This window comes from Aricia agestis, chromosome 7 (assembly GCF_905147365.1).
Source record: "Aricia agestis chromosome 7, ilAriAges1.1, whole genome shotgun sequence".
NCBI lineage: Eukaryota > Metazoa > Arthropoda > Insecta > Lepidoptera > Lycaenidae > Aricia > Aricia agestis.
This window is the reverse complement of record NC_056412.1, coordinates 14,279,247-14,300,951: the sequence shown is the minus strand read 5'-3', so window position 1 is coordinate 14,300,951 and position 21,705 is coordinate 14,279,247. Positions and strand designations below refer to the sequence as shown.

General features: G+C 38.7%; 1 protein-coding gene and 1 long non-coding RNA gene across 4 annotated transcripts in view; one reads left to right on the top strand and one right to left on the bottom strand.

The window, feature by feature from the left end:
- The first annotated feature begins 497 nt into the window (after nt 1–497).
- LOC121728591 lies at nt 498–21,014 on the top strand. Its single transcript, XR_006035841.1, has 4 exons — nt 498–583; nt 5,905–5,914; nt 10,181–10,187; nt 21,003–21,014. It is a non-coding gene; the product is annotated as an uncharacterized LOC121728591 (long non-coding RNA).
- Nucleotides 909–21,705, bottom strand: part of LOC121728590 (eukaryotic translation initiation factor 5B) — a 34,403-nt gene continuing 13,606 nt past the window's right edge. For all 3 annotated transcript variants that reach the window (XM_042116761.1, XM_042116762.1, XM_042116763.1), the window contains one exon: nt 909–1,235. In XM_042116761.1, coding sequence (XP_041972695.1) covers nt 1,128–1,235 — 108 coding nt within the window. In that variant the 3' untranslated portion in view covers nt 909–1,127. The remainder of the gene's footprint in view (nt 1,236–21,705) is intronic.

Sequence of the window (21,705 nt, the reverse complement as noted above, 5' to 3'; positions counted from 1 at the left end):
TACGACACAGTAGCTATGAAAAAGTGGCACGCTCGTTTTCATACAAATGGAGCGACATGCGGTATCTATCTTGATATATGTCTGTGATATTAACACTTAGTTTTGTTACATCATGTATAATAAATAATAATATGCTATTTTGCGCTGACGGCGACGGCCAGTCTCGAGTCGGACTACGTCGACTATTATCCGTGTCGAATCTACTTCTCAGAAGTGAGGTCGATCCAGCGTTTTTGTAAGGGCGATTTCATACTTTTTTTCTGCTCGGTCAACGAGCCGGGGACCTTTCAGACACGCATTTTGGCGGCTTCTGACACAAACGATTTAGACAAAGATGTAAGCTAAGGAGAATGCCGACTTTGATTTTGCGGAGGGACGACCAAGAAATTTGACAATAAAAAAGTTTTACAATGTATTTGAGTGAAGAAAAATCCAGATTTATAATAAGAAGGCCTAATTATAAATCTGGATTTTTCGAACGCCAGAAAATGTTAATCCTGTCCTGAATCATATTATACATAATAATTATGATGATACTGTCTTTACTTAGAAGAGTGACATCATGTAGTTGAGAGTCTATTATGTTAAGCCTATCATAATAGTATGAACCGTCAACAAAACTGCCGATATTACAATTTTTCGACCTAACCGTAAGGTCGAAAACTGGTCGGATTGATGAGATTCTATGATACAATCAAATGGAGAGGCCTAGCGCACCATAGAATAGACTCGACGAGAGCTTATAAAAGCCGGTATTACACCACACTTTTTCAGAGACAGGGTGTAACAAAACTAAGTGATAATACTTTAGGGTGTGTTCCTTATTAGAGTTCACTGTGAAAGAAGCAGCGCTGTAAGAGCAAAATTTTTTTGTGATTTGTATGCGCAAGCGCGTCATGAATTTTTCCATAGGTGGAAAAAAGTTAAGTACTGCTACTTTCACGGCGAACTCTACATAAGGGATCCATACACTCCCTAAAGAATTATCATTTAGTTTTGTTACACCTTGCAGAAGGCATGACCAAGGGCAAGGGCGTCGATACTCACTTAGACTGCCCTAAATGCCCTGAAGTTTGGTATAATACCGACTAACACTGAGTACAAAACCTTTCGGAAGTTCAAGTGTTTTAGAGAATCTGGAAGAGTTTCTTCAGTTCCACCATCAGCTGCCAGTCTGTCTTGATCAGGTCGTCACGGAAATAGTCCTTGCACGCGTCTATACTCGCACGGGATATCTGGAACAAACGGATGATTTTAATAAATATATACCTCTTACTTATTTACTAATCTATACTTATAAAGCTGAAGAGTATGTTTGTTTGGACGAAGTGATCTCACGCACTGCATCGATTTTTATGTAATACTAGATGACGCCCGCAACTCCGTTGCGTCAAAACTCGTTCATCGCGCGGGAACGGTACATTCTTCCAGGACAAAAAGTATCCTATGTCCTTTCCCGGGACTCAAGGTATCTCCATGGCAAATTTCAGCAAAATCGGTTGAGCAGTTTGGACGTGAAGAGGTAACAGACAGACAGACACACTTTCGCATTTATAATATTAGTATGGATGGCACAGTTATAATAGACCTGCCTCCTTAGCATGCAATAGTTAATAAAAGCGGTTAACAAAATGAACTTAAAAATAAAAATAACATTCTACGACCTTATTTACTTATAAGCAGTCTTTTATCCAAGAAACTATAGTTATTTCTTCTCGATCGAAAATAAATGTTAATCGTCATACTAAGGAGGCAGGAGGAATGATATAGGCTACTTTTATAAATGTCATACAGTGACAAAAGGACCAATAGTTATTACGCTACCAAAACATTTTCATAATTAATCAGAGTAAAAAAAGACAAACGAGCCTCAGGAACAAAAAATAATATTTAATCAGCTGTTTTTGTAATGTAAATATATTTTTTATTATATATGAACATGATTATATTATGCTCCTAAAGGAGGTTGTCACTTGTAATCATTCTACAAAGAATCCGGACGGAATTAATGATCACCCTGTCATAACGCCCTCTTTCCCAATTTTCTCTTCGATTTATTATAAAAATAAAATCTATAATAATTACAAGACGTAGACCAACTAAAAAGTCAAATCATTTTATTGCTATCCATTTTTGAAACAATATTACAAAATTTAACAAAATATTTTGTTCTCGGTAAAAAATATTCTAAGTACATACCTTAGACCCAGTTTCATCAACCAATGTTAAATAAATAATGGCTTGTTAAATCAGTTAATGGCCTGTTAGAGTTATCGAGCGTTCCAGCATGCCCTAATGTCATGTTAAATCACCTAACACGGTGTTAAATTTAATTCCTGCTATGGAGGTCCGTTAAATATTTAACAGGCTGTTATATGAGTCAAAATAACAACTTTCAAAGACAATAATATGCAATATCAATAAAAGAATCTGTTTTGACTTTTGAGTCTTTCCGCCATGTTTCCGCTTCCTCCTTATTATTAACTAGCGGCCCGGCCCGGCTTCGCACGGGTGGACATTGGTTTTTAAATTATTTTTTTTAAATAAAGGTAGTCAATCTTTAAGTTAAGCAGAACATAAAAATAGTTTACATTATTTAGCCTGCAACTACTATACGAGGGCTGCTATTTATGTATCCGGAACTGGCCACTTACAAGAACAATATTTAAAAAGTAATTACAACATTTGAAAATAGAACTCTTTGGTTGAAGAATACATTTTGTTTCATGTGACTGTCAATTATTTTTCCATTGTGGCGTCATTTTGAAAATTGCGTGTCTTCATTTGCCATGGATTTAACGCGTGAACATTTTCGTGCAATGATTTACTACGATTTTCGGCGTGGGCTAAATCAACAACAGTGCTTTATTCAACTCACCGCAACTTTTGGAGATGAAGCACCATCAAAAACCACTGTTTATCACTGGTACAGTGAGTTTAATTGTGGGCGGTCTATGCTCACGGATGAAAATAAAGAAGGTCGCCCAAAAACAGCTGTTGTCCCACAAAATATAGATGCTGTGCGGGAACTAATAATGCGTGATCGTCATGTTACATATCGCGAGATAGAGGCGTCCTTAGGCATAAGTATGACGAGCATACATAAGATATTACACGAACATTTGGCTGTAAAAAAATATGTTCGCGTTGGATTCCGCACAACTTGACAATCGATCAAAAACGGGCTCGTGTCGATTGGTGCAAAAAAATGATAAAAAAATACAACCGTGGTACGTCAAAAGCCGTTTATAATATCTACACAGGTGATGAATCTTGGATCTATACATATGACCCCGAAACTAAACAACAGTCAACGGTGTGGGTGTTCCAAGATGAGCCGAAACCAACAAAAGTTACTCGTGCAAAAAGTACTTTGAAGCAAATGGTCGCCTGTTTTTTTGGAATTAATGGACATGTGGCTACAGTGCCATTAGAGAATCGTAAAACGGTTAATTCTGAATGGTATACGACCATTTGTTTAACAGAAGTCTTTGAAGAAATAAGAAAGGACAACCGACAACGCAGAATCATATTACATCACGACAATGCTAGCTGTCACACCTCAGCTGAAACAACTCAGTTTTTGGAGGGTCAAAAGATCGAATTGACTGGTCATCCGCCGTACAGCCCTGATTTGGCACCTAACGATTTCTTTTTATGTCCATACGCGAAGAACAAATTACGTGGTCAACGTTTTTCGAGCCGCGAAGAGGCTGTTGATGCGTTCAAAATGCACGTTTTGGAGATACCTCAATCAGAATGGAAAAAGTGCTATGAAAATTGGTTCCAGCGTATGCAAAAGTGTGTCGATCATCGCGGCGAATATTTTGAAAAGCAATAAAACCATATTAAATGATATATGTTTGTTTCTTTTTTTAATTCCGGATACATAAATAGCAGCCCTCGTATTATAATTATTATGTACATATAACACATTTTTATTGTATTTTTTGTGTAAGTGTTATGTTTGATTATTTTATTCTTACCTGCAGAAGATACTATTATTTATAATATTTTGCAATGTCTTCATGTTTTTTTTTGTAGTCTTATGCTTTATTATTTTATGCTTACCTACATCTACTATTATATACATTTTGAAATTTTCTATTTGTTTTTGTATAAAGTATTTTTGTTGTACTTTTGCGCTTTATGTTTTTTTACACCATACTTCTTTTTGCGTAAAAGATTCCATTAAAATTGGGTTAAAGCTTCCCTGTAAACGATATTTGATGTTGTTTTATTTTGTGGCAGCAAAATAAATTGATTATCAGCAGCTCCAACTCGGGATAGGCCAACGTATTGACCATGAGTAAAACATTCTTTTCGTAGGTCGATGCCTACTAATTTGAAAGTTTGACCTTGGGACTTGTTAATAGTCAATGCGAAAGATATTTTTACCGGAAATTGAAGCCGTTTAAATGGGATTGGCAGATCAGTTGGAATCATCGGTATCCTCGGTATATGAGCTAGTTGACCAGCTGCTGGGCCGGTGATAATGGTAGCTACAATTAAATTGTCCTTTAATTCTTTAATAAGCAGCCTTGTCCCATTGCACATATTTGGTGGGCATACATTTCTCAAAAGCGTGATTGGAATTCCGATTTTTAACGTCAGTTCGTGTGGTGGAAGTCCAGGAGGATTCAGCGAATTTAAAAACTCCTGTGGATAATGGACTGCATCTTCGATATTAGTGACGGTGTCGATCGATAGCATTTATAAAGCATAAGCAAGAAGGAATATTTTGGTAGATTTTTCACACAATTATTAACACTTAATACGGTTCCCTTTTTTCTCTCATTAAATATAGCCTATATTCAGCAGAAATAGTGTGGATTAAAAAATATGCATTAATACTTCCATCGTGCATCGGCATCGTGGGTATCGCGGACACAATAGATCTTCAATTGTTATGCTGGCAGCCGGCTGCCGCTATTGGAGATTTATAGTTAAAGAAATTAATTAATTATAATAGCAATCAAAAATAATAGGTAGTCATTCAAAACTTATTTTAAAGTATAGTCTATAATTTATAAAGCATAAGCAAGAAGGAATATTTTGGTAGATTTTTCACACAATTATTAACACTTAATACAGTTCCCTTTTTTCTCTCATTAAATATAGCCTATATTCAGCAGAAATAGTGTGGATTAAAAAATATGCATTAATACTTCCATCGTGCATCGGCATCGTGGGTATCGCAGACACAATAGATCTTCAATTGTTATGCGGGCAGCCGGCTGCCGCTATTGGAGATTTATAGTTAAAGAAATTAATTAATTATAATAGCAATCAAAAATAATAGTCATTCAAAACTTATTTTAAAAAGTTCTAAAAATATTACTTTCGTAGTCATTACTTTTAAAGCTTTTTTGAAATTAGGATTATAATAATGAAGCACGATAGTCTATATCAAATCAATAAAGCAGCACCCGGCTGTCGCATAACTATTGAAAATCTATTGTGTCTGCGATTCCCACGATCGAGGTAATATTTACGTGGACTCTCCGGGCGAGTCTGTGGCACTGATAATTAAATCTCTCCCCTACCGCACGCACACCCGCGCATCGCGCCTTGACGCCCAATTCGCAACGTGCAGCAGAAATCGTAATATTTTAATTTCGCCATAACATTAAAACCAAACGTCCAATTTTAATCATTCAAAGACCGAATATTATCTACATTAACTGTACTTAGTGATGAAATAATTTATTTTGATAAGGGTCAATAGCATGATTTAAATAAACGCATTTAAATATAGTCCAAAAAAAAATCTAGATTTTTTAATAAAAAAATGGTTATTGTGCCTCACTCAACATAGATAGGTATAGTGTGTCGCGGACTTTTTTGTAGATATTTAAAAGATCTATAATTACTTAGAACATTTTATGCCTCTATCTTTTATAGTTTAGGCAGCGTACGCAAAATAAGTAACTTTTCTGGTTGATTTTTTAAACCTTGCGTCCGAAAATCCCAAATATCTTACGGAACCTTATATTTTTCCAAAATAAAAATTAGCCTATGTTCAGCAGAAATAATGCAGGATTCCAATGGTAAAAGAATTTTTCAAATCGGTCCAGTAGTTTCGGAGCCTATTCGACTCAAACAAACAAACAAACAAACAAACAAAAAATCAAATCTTTCCTCTTTATAATAGTAGTGTAGATTATTTTCATAGTTATGAATAATTATTTATTTTCACTTTGCCCAAAATTCAGCTTTCTGATTTTCCTTGACATTGCAAATATACTAACTTGTATCAAAATTACCAAACCGAAATATGTAAATAAAAGTTTGTATTATGATTCATGTTTTCAGCTTTGACAGATAATAATTATTAACCTGGTAAATTAAGAAGAACTATTATAGCGTAACAAATGTATGCGATCAGTGATATTTTAATTTGGTCGCATTATCTACTATTATACTACTATGGAAGAAAGTGACACATTGCAGCAAACATGTCGTATTAATCTTGTACATTGCAATTTCGTCGCCTTATAACAGGAATGAACGAATTGATAGTTATTCTCTCGTTGTTCACTTAACATTGCATTTACTAATCCGCTGTTAAATTTTTACTGTGGGACATAAGTATTTTAACAGTCTGTTTAATTTTCCAAGGTCCGTTAAGTAATGCCTTGTTAGGATTTAACAAACAAAGGTTGGAGAAATTGGGTCTTAGTATGTAAGTTGTAAGAGTCATGTTAAAAATATTCTCCTATAAATAGCTGAGTGGCCCATTGAGCCACTTATCGATTCCCGGGGCTCAATGGGTATGACGTCAGTGGAAGTGGGACAGGTCGGGGAACCAGGTCAGGGGGTCGTGTGACTTCGCGAGGGGGTCGTGTGACCTCGATGCACCACCCCTTGTATAACGTCATTACCTGGTGTTCCCGATTTAGATTTTCCGGGAAGGACATATTATTTATGGTTAGATAACAAAGAGAGCTGAAGTGCTGAGGAATTAATTTTTTTTAAGATTTATGCATGTGATTTTGCTTGTCACGCGTAGCTGTCCTAGCAGCTGAACCAATATTAATGACATCCATACTAATATTTTATATTATAAATGCGAAAGTGTGTCTGTATGTCTGTCTGTTACCTCTTCACGCCCAAACCGCTGAACCGATTTAGCTGAAATTCGGTATGGAGATACTTTGAGTCCCGAGGAAGGACATAGAATATTTTTTATTCCAAAAAAATGTACGGTTCGGGCGCGATAAACAAATTTTGGCGCAACAGAGTTGCGGGCGTCATCTAGTTTAATATAAAGATACCCAAAATCTTGAAAGACATAGGCTTTTGTAATGTACGTAAAGAGGATATCAGGTTATTTGTTTTATGCTCAATAATTACAATTAAATTTTTCAATCCAAGTATGAACACTAAATAAAATAGTGCCGATTTTTTAATAAAAATTAATTTATAATATTTTGTTAGTCTCGCTAAAACTCGACAATGCAACGCCTGAACCGATTTGGCTAATTTTAGTCTTGAAGCTTTGGGAAAGTCCAGGGAAGGTTTACATTTGGAGGGAAAGATACAAAGTTCACCGGGTCGTCTAACTTTTAATGTATTTCTTTATGTATTTGTTTAAAAAAAACATTTGAGTGATCAGCCATCTTAACTAGCGATGTAGACGAATTGCCCTAGCAAGCAAAACCAGTACCTTTACAAGAGACCTCAGTGGCTCAGCGATTACGAAAATTCAGCAAAAGGAAATGGGCACTCCGCGCAGCTATTGCTGGAGTCAATGAGGAAATAGTTGTTCTACAGTAGTGGGTAGGTACCGTCCTCGTCATTTCTGGGACAAGGTTTGAATGGGGCACTCGTTCAGAGGCATTTTGCCTCCGTTTGCAAGACATTGAACCTTGTGTGCTTGGCTTATAGGGCTGTAGAGAGAGAACGAGTTTACAGTACATTGCTTAATGTACTGTGGTCTGTGGAACACTGTGTAATACTCAATTGATTGAAACGAAAAGTGATTTTTTTTTTCAAACTCAAAATTTGAAGTAGAAGCAGAGATTAGATGCAAATTGAAATGTACATTTTGGGATAGAAATGTTTCTTAGAAAGACTTAAACTATCTTCATTCTATTAAATCGTTGCGTGAAGAATAGACAAACAGACATTCTTTAGTTATTTCATAAACATATTTTCTGATTTTGATTAAGTAAGCACTTTAATTTAATTTCCTAAGCTACCATTCGAAAGATGTTATAAAGATTAGATTTTTATTTAGTCTTGCTGAAAATTGCTTGAAATGACATTTATATTAAATCTCATTTACCGCCGTACTCAGAGACATTTAATTATGATTAAGCTTCAATTTAATGAAGACTTTGACAGATATTATCTATGAGGCGTATGTCAAAATTTTGAATCAATTAACTATTGTTAAGTATGTAATTAATGTTCCACTCTGAGAGTGACAGAGCAATTTCGTAAAGTAATGGTGACGCTCGCTTCTATAAGAATATCGTTGCCACTTACCTACTTCACTTATCCTATACAAGCATACTATTGCATTAAGGAGGTTACTAGTAGCGAACGTGAATAAAATAGCTTCTTATACAACTCTTACAAAAGCTGTATCAATGAAAATGCGCTGCAAAATATCAATGGAGCGGGCGAATGTGACCCGGTCACTTTGTATGTGTGTGTGGCTCGTCTGTGTGAGTGTTAAGCAACGGATTATGCACCTTAAAACGAGGGGATACGAGCTAGTTTGGCAGCAAAAAATATTCTGGCGAGATGAATGGGGGATGACGTCATAGCGCGTTAGATGTGAGATAGCTAAAACTCGCGAGTCAGAGGATTACCATTTTGGGGTGATTTATTTGTAGCCATTTTCGTCCATTCAATTTTTAGCGTTCCGTACTCAAGGTTAAAAAAAACTATTAGGAATTTATTGTCTGTCCGATTGTCACCAGGTTATGTCTCAAGAACCGCTAGAGTAGTTAAAGAGCTAGACAGTTGAAATTTTCACAAATTACGCATATCTGTTGCCGCTATAACAACAAACACTAATTTTGTTTTTCATAAGGAAGGCTCTCCCATACTGGCGATACAGCTTACAACACCACAATGTTTTGCCTATTACTGCTCTATAATGATACGGAACCCTTTACGCGCGAGTCCAACTCTGACAGATTTATTGTCATATTTAACTTTTTAAACATTGGAGAGCTCTGCTCTTTTGCCATACGATCCGAATTTCTTCTTCCAAATAAGGGCAACCCACGCATCTTTTGGTCACTATTAGCATAACAAAATACTATCAAAGATTACAAAGTGGGCCATGAATCCCCAAACTAAAATACCTTAACACTCATGCAAACGACTTTTACTAAAGACCTAACCGAAGCATTCAGAGATATTAAACTATAATTTAACTTTAATTTAATTGAGGGTTTAGGCAAGGAAGTGTGTCCAACAGAAAAAGTTTATGTCAAAATCTTCATTTAATTAAAGATAAATATTAAGTAGTCCTTTTTATTTCTGAGTGCGGTCTTTACAGAATAAGACAGTTTTTGCGGTTGATAAATTCTGCGCAATGTACTGGTTTTAGGGTTCCGTACCCAAAGTTGTAGTTTCGCCGAGTGAGTGAGTTTACCGGAGGCCCAATTCCCTTCCCTACCCTTCCCTATTACCCTATTCCCTCTTAAAAGGCCGGCAACGCACCTGCAGCTCTTTTGATGCTGCGTGTGTCCATGGGCGACGGAGGTTGCTTTCCATCAGGTGACCCGTTTGCTCGTTTGCCCCCTTATTTCATAAAAAAAAAAAAAAAAATACCCAAAGGGTAAAAACGGCACCCTATTACTAAGACTTCGATGTCTGTCCGGCTGTCCGCCTGTCTGTGTGTCTCCAGGCTGTAACTCAAGAACAGCTATAGACAGCTAGACTTCTGAAATTTTCACAGAACGTGATTTTTTTCCTATTTTTTGCTCGATATCAAAAACGGCAATACATAGGCACTTGTTATGTATTCACGAAATACTCAGTTTTATTTGTTAATTTATCATTAAATTTAAATAAATGAAATAACTGTTGGGGGCTTTTATACAAAAAAGCACAATTTTCGGCCTATTTTTGCTTTATTGTGGTACGGAACTCTTCGTGCGCGAGTTCAACTCGCACTTGACCGATTTTTATTTTTATGATGCAATTTCAGACATAGAGCTGTTGTGCAGTTACAAAACTTTGACTTTAAAGGCCCTTCTTCACGTTGCACATTGAGCCATGAAATTATGGATGGTATAGATAAATTCTAAAGCATGCAAAATCAACGCTGTTTTTGGTCAATCATAGACGAATATATTATGCTGCATTTCCATGCTTGCCAAGGCTTGACTAGCGTCTACAAGCACAAGCGTGTAAAGAGAGTATTTGGCTTGGCTTGCGTGAGCTCGTGGACGCTTGTAGTTGTATCCGATCTAGTGTAGTGTCGGTTTTTGGACACAGATCAAAGGGCGCTTGCGGCGCTTGTACGTAATACACTGACGCATTCACAAGCGTGTAAACGACTTCCAAATGCCAGGCGAAATTTGTGGACGATTGTGCCTTGTGGATGCTTGCCAAGCCTTGGCAAGCATGGAAACGCGGCATTATATCTCCCTATCGTAATCGCTTGCATTTGTCCATCATGCGTCAACGTGGAGAAGCAAACGCTGTGTTCATTATTATTCCTAAAAAAAATCACTGAATGTGTTGCTAAGCGCTAAATGTCGAGAACGGCTAAACCGATTTCGGAATTTTTCTTAGAAAATATATCCCTTGCAGTACCTATAAGTCCGCTAGTTTTTAATACGTCTTTTAAAAAGAAAGCACAACATCTTTTGTGAGGAAGTGAGAGAAGAAACAAATCGATTTTATGTTATTTTTAACGTTTCCCTCGGCATACGTCCAAGACGAGTGACGACTCAAGGACTGGGACGAAATGCTTAATGAAACCCAATGAATGACTCGAGCGACCTTGTTTGGAGATAAAACCTTATAATAAAACTGACCCGACATAATTTGTTTTGCCATATACGATAAAGACTATACTCTATAGTATATTATGCATTGTGCTATCTTCCATATAAATATTATAATAGTATACTAGCAGTCCCAGCAAACGTTTTTTTGCCATAAAATGATTTTCCTTCTTTTCTCTTGAAGTTTTTTCTAATTTTTTTTTCTATATACCTTACGGAGCCCGAGACCTTCCCAACGAATGCAGAACCGTGAAAATCGGTTCGTGCGTTCTGGAGTTATAGGGTCAGGATTCAGGAAGGAAAACCCGACTTATTTTTATATATTAGATTATGCATATTGTGTCTATAAGTACATGTGCACCTCGAGAACGGCTGAGCCGAATTAGCTAATTTTAGTCTTGAAGTGTTCCTGGAAGTCCAGGGAAGTATTATATGTCGAATGGGCCGGCTCGACCGGAGAAATACCACGGCCTCACAGAAAACCGGCGTGAAACAGCGCTTGCGCTGTGTTTCGCCGAGTGAGTGAGTTTACCGGAGGCCCAATCCCCTACCCCCGTAGAAATGCCGCAGTTGAAAAACAATTTGTTACCCCAGGAGGGTACCAACTGCGTTGGAGAATCCCTCTCTGGACGTCCATGTTCAGGAACTCCTGGAACTGAACGTGGACGTCCAGGCTACCCCTCGTATTCTGGGGAGGGCAAAACTGCGCTCCAATCTGCTCGGGGCAAGAGCAAACACACAAAGGCACCCCCCTCGATATTAAACATGGACTTTTGTAATATCAGGGGATTACACTCCAACCTTAATACCGTCCATTACCACCTTGAGACGGCAAAGCCGGCTTTGCTCTTTTTAACCGAGACGCAGATATCATCTCCGAGTGACACATCATACCTTTCCCACCCAGGGTATCACCTCGAGCACTCCTTTCTACCCAAAGCTGGAGTGTGTGTGTATATCAGAGATGATATCAGCTCTCGCCGCCTCAGCAATCTTGAGGTCATGGACCTATCAAACTTATGGCTCCGCATAGATTGCGACGACCACCCTCGTGTCTATGCGTGCCTATATAGGTCCCATAGTGGTGACCCCGAGACGGACCGACTCTTGGAGCACCTGCAAGCTGCTTCAGATTTTGTGCAGCAGCAGATCCCATCCGCAGAGATCATAATACTTGGCGACTTTAATGCCCACCACGCCGACTGGCTCAATTCCAGTAAAACTGATCATGCGGGGAGATCTGTCTGCAACTTTGCCCTTGCGAACGACTTGACACAACTGGTTACTACGCCTACGCGAATCCCAGATGTGGATGGTCAGAATCCTTCCTTGTTGGACCTCCTACTGACTTCAAATCCTGACGGATACCAAATATCCGTAACCGCACCACTTGGTTTATCGGATCATTGCCTTGTTAGGAGTTCTGTGTCACTTACGACGGTGTTAAGACAGCGCGCTGTTAAATACCGTCGTGTGTGGCACTACAAGTCAGCAGACTGGGATGGGATGCGGTCGTTTTTTGCATCCTATCCTTGGGGGCACGTGTGCTTCTCGCCGGATGATCCCGACAACACTGCCAACTCTGTTGCCGATGTGGTGATGCAGGGGATGGAACTTTTCATTCCGACCTCTGTAGTGCCAACTGGCGGCAGATTTCGTCCCTGGTTTGGTTCATCCCCCAAAAAAGCTTCTCGCCGGAAGCAGGAGGCTTACCAATCCTGGGTCAACGCAGTGTCTGCTCGGGATTTAAATACCAGCACATTTAAAAAGGAGTACAACCTTGCCTCTAGGTCCCTCAAGAAAGAGATTACTCGGGCAAAGCACGTCAATAGAATTGGCAAGAGACTTGAGTGCCTCCCCTCGGGAACCCGTGCATTCTGGTCTCTGGCCAAAGCTATTGAAGGAAATTTCTGCAAGCCAACCCTACCATCCCTACACGTAGGAAATGAATCGTTGGCCCAGGACGCAAAGGACAAAGCCGATCTTCTGGGCAAGCTCTTTGCGTCAAACTCCCAAAAACACCCGATCCAAAAAAAAGGTGACCGCTCAAATCCTTCCAACTACAGACCAATCGCTATAACCTCTCTCTTCTCGAAAATAATGGAATCCATTATCAATAGCCAGCTTCTTCGATACTTGGACGGCCAGGGATTGCTAAGCGACAAACAATACGGGTTCCGTAAGGATCGCTCGGCTGGTGATCTCTTGGCATACCTGACTCATCGTTGGGCTCAGGCAATTGAGTCGAAGGGAGAGGCATTGGCTGTTAGTTTGGATATTGCGAAGGCCTTTGATCGCGTTTGGCATAAAGCGCTGCTATCAAAGCTTCCATCATACGGGCTGCCCGAGAAATTATGTAAGTGGGTCACTAGTTTCTTAGCAGACAGAAGCATAAAGGTCGTAGTTGACGGCGAATGCTCGGAAACTCAGTCTGTTAATGCTGGTGTCCTTCAGGGCTGTCTACTATCGCCTACTCTATTCATACTGCATATCAATGACATGTTACAAACCAACGGCATTTATTGCTATGCGGATGATAGTACAGGTGATGCTGTATATACCGGCTCCCCTAATATTTCTCGGCAAAATGTCACTGAGAGTCGAAACGAACTTGTGTCTAAGTTGAATTCATTGGAGAAGGTCTCTGAATGGGGTAGATGTAACTTAGTCCAATTCAACCCCACCAAGACACAAGTCTGCGCGTTCACCACTAAAAAGTCACCAATGGTCGTTTATCCTCGTTTCGAGGGCACATCTTTAACCATCTCCCCTAGCATTGAGATACTTGGCGTCAACATATCGAGCGAAGTCCAGTTCCGATATCATCTTGAGGGTAAGGCCAAATTAGCCTCGAAGAAGCTTGGTGTTCTTAACAGAGCGAGACAGTACTTCAGTCCGGACCAACGCCTACAACTCTACAAGGCGCAGGTTCGGCCTCATATGGAATATCGTTCTCATCTCTGGGCAGGGGCGCCAAAATACCAACTGCTCCCTCTGGATCGTATCCAACGAAGGGCTAAAGCAGTAGGTTCACTGCTGTGTTGCGACACACAACACAGCAGTGAACCTACTGACTTTCAGTGTATTGGAACACAAATATTGGACAATTCGAGGGTAGTCGTAGAACCGACCGCCCGGTGCAAACGAAGACGTCGCGCTCCTGCAGTCCCCTCGTGACCACGGCCGTTGCAACACGGCCGAAACGTCGAGAAAAAAGTATGTACTCGTAGTAGCATTACTACTTAAATAAGTCGCGTTAAGTCCCGATTAAAAAGTTTAATTATAATGCAACGCGAAAGTTTAAAATGTTATCTGGAATGAACTGTCACCAGCAGTATTTCCGGACCGATACGACCTGCAAACCTTCAAGAAAAGAGCGTATTCCCTCTTAAAAGGCCGGCAACGCACCTGCAGCTCTTCTGATGTTGCGAGTGTCCATGGGCGACGGTAGTTGCTTACCATCAGGTGACCCGTTTGCTCGTTTGCCCCCTTATTTTATAAAAAAAAATATATTAGGAGGAAAGCACAACAAGTCATATAGTTACTAGATGATGCTAGATTCTACATAATATTAAATATATCTTATTTCACCAAAAAACCCATCAAAATCCGTTGCGTAATTTTAAAGACTAGAGATCGCCCAATGGTCGAAATTCGACCTTAGTTTCAACGACATTAGGACTACTACGTATATTTTGTAAAAAATATTGACTTTATCATTTTTTTTCAACTCTTGTCTCTGGGACTTAGCTGATCTTAGACTGGCCGTGTAAGCATTGTCTAATAGTACATCTTAATAAAAAAACTATAATCCATTTTCAATTTGTCAACTTGTTGTCAACAGACTTCAACCATAAATAAAAGAGTATAATTCGTATGTATAGGCTTGTCACTCAAAAATCTGTCATTTCTCATGTGTATGTGTTGTAGTGTGTGTAATGTTTTATTTGTTAAAAAAATTAATGATAAAAGCATAATTTCAAAATAATAATAGCTCGATGCACTCCTTCACCATATAAACTATAACTGTGCAAAATTTCATGCACTTACGTTTCCCCATTGTTCGTAAAAAGGGTTTACAAAGTTATTCGTTCGCGTATTAATATTATGATTATGTAGTGGTATAAAATGTTATGATCTCCTATGAAGTGCGACATTAATATATGTATGACAAAGCAAAGTTTGGGTCAGCTTGCGTTCTTTGTTGAAGAAAAAGTGCAACAATTTCATTCCTCACTTAAAATTAAAGATAAAATTTAAGCTTATAGCGACAGAAAGCGGTATAATATTATATGTAGTGGTTTAATGATCCACTATACAGTACTATGTGCTTTTAAATAAATAAATAAATAAATAAATTAATTAATTAATTAATAGTATAAATCATGACCAAGCAAAGTTTAGGTCAGCTTGCGTGCTATGTTCAAGAAGTATTTTATACGTGGGAGAGCCATGCTTCGGCACGAATGGGCCGGCTCGACCGGAGAAATACCACGTTCTCACAGAAAACCGGCGTGAAACAGCGCTTGCGCTGTGTTTCGCCGAGTGAGTGAGTTTACTGGAGGCCCAATCCCCTACCCTATTCCCTTCCCTACCCTCCCCTATTCCCTTCCCTTCCCATCCCTACCCTCCCCTATTATCCTATTCCCTCTTAAAAGGACGGCAACACACCTGCAGCTCTTCTGATGCTGCGAGTGTCCATGGGCGACGGAAGTTGCTTTCCATCAGGTGACCCGTTTGCTCGTTTGCCCCCTTGTTTCATAAAAAAAAAAGTTAGGGTGTGGCAACTAGCATCTAGCAGTATATACCGTTGCATTCATTCATGGCTAGCGAGGTGTGGGGTGGTGTGGGGTGACCCCACTCCCCCATCGCTTCATTGATCCCCAGCACCCGGTCAGTAGGTCGGAGGGGTACGGGGAGCTTGTACATACGATGCTAGTTGAACTGCTTGAACATAATCATAAGCTGTTAAGGTGACGCCGCGTTAAAGTAAAAAACCGTGTTGGAAATGTTTTAGATTGCTTGTTTTCTATGAGAGGCCGGGCCGGCCAATGGAACAGCAAAAAATGGAAAGGGCGTAGCGACAAAATGGTTTTTGTCGCGTAATTTAAAAACCATAAATACATTTCATATAAGCTATGGGCAAATTAAAGTGCATGCTTGAACCAATCTATGTACAAATTTTGGAAACTTAAATCACTCTCCTCTGCTGGAAAAATAGGAATCCCTTTTTTTACAGAGGCCTATTTGATTGATTATTCTGTGTTATAAAAGTTGACCAATCGTGTTATGCTATGGTGGGTAATTCAAAGACAAAGACATGATGAATACTGACAATGAACTTTAATTTATTAGCTTTAGTCATTGCTGAGAAAAATCGATATCGCTACAGCCAAATTATCAAGGCGTCGCCTTAAGTCGTCCAGTTATTTTTAGGCTGGGCTTGGCATAGCACGACCAAATAACGTATGAATTTATCTAACAGTGATTAGGTTCAACACGGAACACAAAATTCCGTTTCCGTACTCAGATGTTCACATTAATTAAGAATGTGAACATCTGAGTGAACTATTGTGACTAATTTAGTCATCAATTATAGGAAACGTTCATGAACTAGGCAACACAATATGTTAAGTAAATAATGTAGGACAAGTTCCGACTCATTGACGCCAGTAGGAAGCACTGTATTTGTATAAGAGGAAATGCAGGAATTATAGGTTACCACTTACCAGTTTACCACCTATCGTTCGGACCGACCAATTAGCATATTTCGGATTCGTGACATCAGTTCGCAACATCTTTATTGCGCACATTCCAACCACACATTCCAATCACAATCTAAGGACATCTGAAAAATTCTAATTCGGTATTCAACCCATATCCAAACATACAGTCCTAAAAATAGGCACAAAACTCCAGACCTAAACGTCTAGAGTCTAGACAGTTACACGGAAAGCGGAAATCGATAATCACGGAGTCAAATATACCCTGAGATGTTTGCAGTTTGATATGCGCAGCCAAAAAACTATTACGTCACGTATGGAAAGTGGTGACGAGGGGGCTAAATATAGGCGGCCTTCGGCGCAGACGGAGTCACGTAGACATACGAGCTATAGCTCATGCTGCGGCTAGACTTGCGATGAGGAATAGCTAATGCTTTATATATGCTACACTGTTGTTACTTGTTGTCAACCCAGTATTTACACACTGTTCGCAACCCATCTAGAGGAAAAAAGGCGGAGGATATTAATAGGTTGGGGAAAAAGTCTTTTCGCATCATAGTATGTATGAACTTGTCATAAAATCTTATGGGCTATACCAATTGTATCTGGCTGATTTTGGTATCATTAAAAAGTTTTAATTTTACGACAAGAACGTGCGAAAAAGATCGTGGTCAAAGGCCGGTCAGGCTTCACAGACTGTGGCGAAACCCGGGTTAACTCGCAACAAGGTATGATGATGTGTGTGTGGTAACTGGTAGGATTGGAAGGGCATTATTCATTATGAGCTGTTACCACCAGGCAGGACCATCGATTCTGAACTGTACTGCGAACAACTGATGAGATTAAAGCAAGAAGTTGAGAGAAAGCAGCCGGAATTAATTAACAGAAGGGGGTATGGTTTTTCACCATGATAACGCCTAGCGTATCCATACCCCATTTTTGCTGAGTGGCGAAAGATGTGCGAGATCTAGACCTCACACATCTTTTAGCCACTCAGCAAAAATTATGGGAGTTTGACTCGAAGGTGTTAATGCATCCCTGCCCTGTAGCATACCTTGCACTTTCAGATTTCCACATGTTTCGGTTGCTGCAGAATTCCTTAGTCAGTGTCATGTTGACATCACAATTCACAAGAGGACTGCCAAAACCACTTGTCGCAGTTTTTTCAACAGAAGCCCCAAAATTTTTATAGCAATGGGATCATGTCAAGATGGCAAAAAGTTATCGAACAAAATGGCACCTGTATACTTTAGTCAATTGTAAATAAACTTTATAAAAGACCTTTTGAGTTATTAATTATTATATATAAAACATATATAAAATGCGAAGAAACTTTTTCCCTAACCTAATAATTATGTCAGCAGCATAAAACTTGGCCAAAATACGTTGACGATAAATCCCTAAAATTAGAGTTAGAAGCGTCGAAAGTTCTCGAAAGTGTTTACTTAGCGCACATGTGTTGTGCTTGTGCGCTTCCCGTCCTACGAAGTCCATGATACAAAGCACGAAGTATGGTGAAATAATTAGGTCATATCGTAATACTTTACAGTCGGGCCTCATTAAAAGGAAGTGTCGTCTATGTTGTAAGAAGATTTTATGACCGTGCGCTATTTTATATGATTTTTACATACGACCCGTCAAAAGTTATTATGTCGCACCGGTGTTAAGGCCCTTCCCCTACGGAGATTATGTAATTTATCGTATTTAGAGCCTTATAAACTCATAATTTGAAAGTTATAATAAAAATACAGCTATAATCTTCAGTATATCAACATTCCTTTCCCCGTTTTAAATTTTTTATTTTTGTTTATAATTGTACTCATAATATTAGCTTCCAAAGTAATATCATTTTTTTTTTAATTGAAGCATACTTTCAGCATCTTCCTAGTATTTACAAATTACGTTTATTTGAAACATACGACAAGACAATTTCATTAACTACATATTCCCCGTTTTAAATTTTTTTAGATCGATTTTGAACTAAGTTATGTAAAAAAATAGGATTTTGTGCGATCTCGGCAACGCGTCAAATGTATGGTCAAGGTCGTTTGCTCGGGGGATGGCCTTAAGTCACACGTCAAAACAACGAACCAGGATAAGCAAAAGATAAGTAATCGCAACACCTAGCGGAATAATTTGGCAGAAATATTCCCCATTGCCTAAAAAGCGAAGAACATGTAACATATTCTCATATTATTTTAAGGCAGTTCACAATGACGTAAGAAATCGCTAAGTTAATAAAAACTAGCGGTCCCTGTGAACTTCGTGTCACTTTAAAACCTTCCCTGGACTTCTACGAATATTTTAAGACTAAAATCAGCTCAATCCGTTCAGCTGTTTTCGAGTTTTAGCGCGACTAACACATTTGAAAATCCATTTTTATATATAAGAAGACTAGCTGTCCCGGTGAACTTCGTGGCACTTTAAAACCTTCCCTGGACTTCTATGAATATGTTAAGACTAAAATCAGCCCAATCCGTTCAGCCGTTTTCGACTTTTAGCGCGACTTACACATTTGAAAATCCATTTTTATATATAAGAAGATATAGATTAATAGATTAAGTTACATAAGTATTATATTTTATCGACTACACAGTACACAAGTGCTTTTCGTTTTGCAGTCTTCACTGCCCTCAGTTTACTACAAATAGTCCAGGCCAACAACGCGAACAACTTTACAGAATCTGACTAAAAAGAGAGCACATAATATTGTCTTACATCACCTGTAGTAAATACAATCTATTATCTAGTTCTAGTACTGTAGTATGTACACCATTCTTTTCTAGCTCTATAACGCACGTAAATGAACTCAAACGATGACGAAAAAATCCAGGAAACCGTCTGTAACATCCTTAGCAGTATGGTCCAACTCCCGTAATAGTCATTTTGGAGCTTATAAAAGAGACTCTTTATATGCTCGACTTAAGGCTCAGTCGGAGTTAAATTAACTTTGAACGTACCCGCGTGACGTCACACGCGGTAAGTGGCTAGATCCGCCGACGGAACTTTGCTGACGAGCGCTGAGTACAGCCAGCACAAATGTTACCAGTCACTTTATTGTTTGGCTGAATATCTATGAAGTCAGTCCGACTGAATTGACTATTTACTAACTACTAGTATCAGGATGACTTACTTCTGAAGTCAGTCAGACTAAAATTATTTAAGGTGCTCCCACACAACAGTTATATAACGTTACAAAACAGCGCGTAACACGATAACATTTTATAACAGCGTGTAACATACGCTACAACATGTCAAGAAATAAACGTACCATATGTTATAATTTGTTAAAAAAAAAGTTAGACAAAAATGTTATCTAACGTTGTATAACTGATGTGTGAGAGCACCTTTACTACTTGTATTAGGCGTCATGGCGTAATAAACTTTAAAGACTGCAAATGTCGCGACTAACGGTCGCGCACAGCTTAAAGATCGCTTTGCAAAAATGTAAGAGGAATGCAAAATGTTCAATTTTCAGGTCTTTTTGGCAGGAGCAATGGATGAACAGATGTTACTGATAGCATAGCAATAAAAACGATGATTTCCTACTGGTATCTTTTGTACGATATGCTAGATATTACCCACCCACCTCTACTTTCGGCGAGAGATCTTAAGAGGATACCACAGCAGCTAGAGAAATGAAAAAAAAGTACGTGTAATATCTATAGCTGTCTCCCTTACCTCAAGCCTATACCGCAGAACGCGATAGAGACAACTGCAGAAAATCCAGAAAATCAACGATTCGTTGTCCCCTGATTCCTTCTCCAAAACTTAACCGATTTAAGTACTTTTTTCATTAAAGATTAAAAAAAGGCTTGAGCTGTGGAATAGGAATGTTTTGCTTTTTTTGTATAATCTATCCAAATCTGTTTTCTGGACGTTTGAACACAGTGGAAAATCTGGCCATTTTTTTGGGTTTTTGAACGTTCATATCTTATTTAATAATTAAATTATGAAAAAAAGGAAAACATAGGGACATTGTATTAGTGGCCGTAGATATTCAGGAAAAAAATTATAACTCTACTAGCATTATCCAGGGAGGAAACAGGGGACAGCGTTTGTATGGGAAAAATGGCGGTGTGGAATCCTCTTAAAGTTGTGCACGATTTATTGGCACTAAATTCGAAAATTCTAATAAGTAAACAAATTTTAAACGGCTGTCACAGTTCCTCCTCAACAACTCCACATAACGATAAACACAGTGATTTGAGAAGCTGCTAATTTAAGTATACCCTGAGTATTAGTTCAATAATATTAGATAATATTATTATAAATAAAATATGTGAGCCCCTTCTTACAGAAATCATAACAGAGCGCACGAGCGCGCAGTACGCACACAATACTGTTTGTGTACAATAGACAAATAACACGTGTCCTGCGAATATTTGCACTCGCAGTTTGCTGCAGCGGGCTTGGCTAAACACTCTAGTTTACAGAAGTATGCCTTCCCTTACCTTTCTACTAATATTGATGCAGAGTATATCTATTCTAGATCCGCTGTCTTTCAGTCATGTCCATGAAGCTAATATAGAGAGGAGGTGTCGTAATCGAATTTCCTTAACAAACGACGCGTGACAATTTGCGGGGTGAGGGGGTGTCAAGCTCCGCCCACTTCTCAATATTTCATCTATCGGCTAAAAGCAAAACTACTAGCTTAGGTCGATGTTGATGTTACTACGTAGTTCAGCTATCTAACTCTAGATGTCAAAATTCTTGAATATAGTTGAATATTATGGGACGTACTCAGAACTTAAAAAAATGTATATTATTAATTTTATCAAGTTCAATTACTAAAATAAGGGTTAGTATTTTGACCGATTTTTTAATGTAAGAAGTCGGTTAAATAAGGGGGCAAACGAGTAAACGGGTTACCTGTGCCCATGGACACTCGCAACATCAGAAGAGCTACAGGTGCATTGCCGGCCTTTTAAGAGGTAATAGGGTAGGGGGGGGCTATGGGCTATGAATCAATTTCTTCGATGGTAAGTACATGAAAGATAATC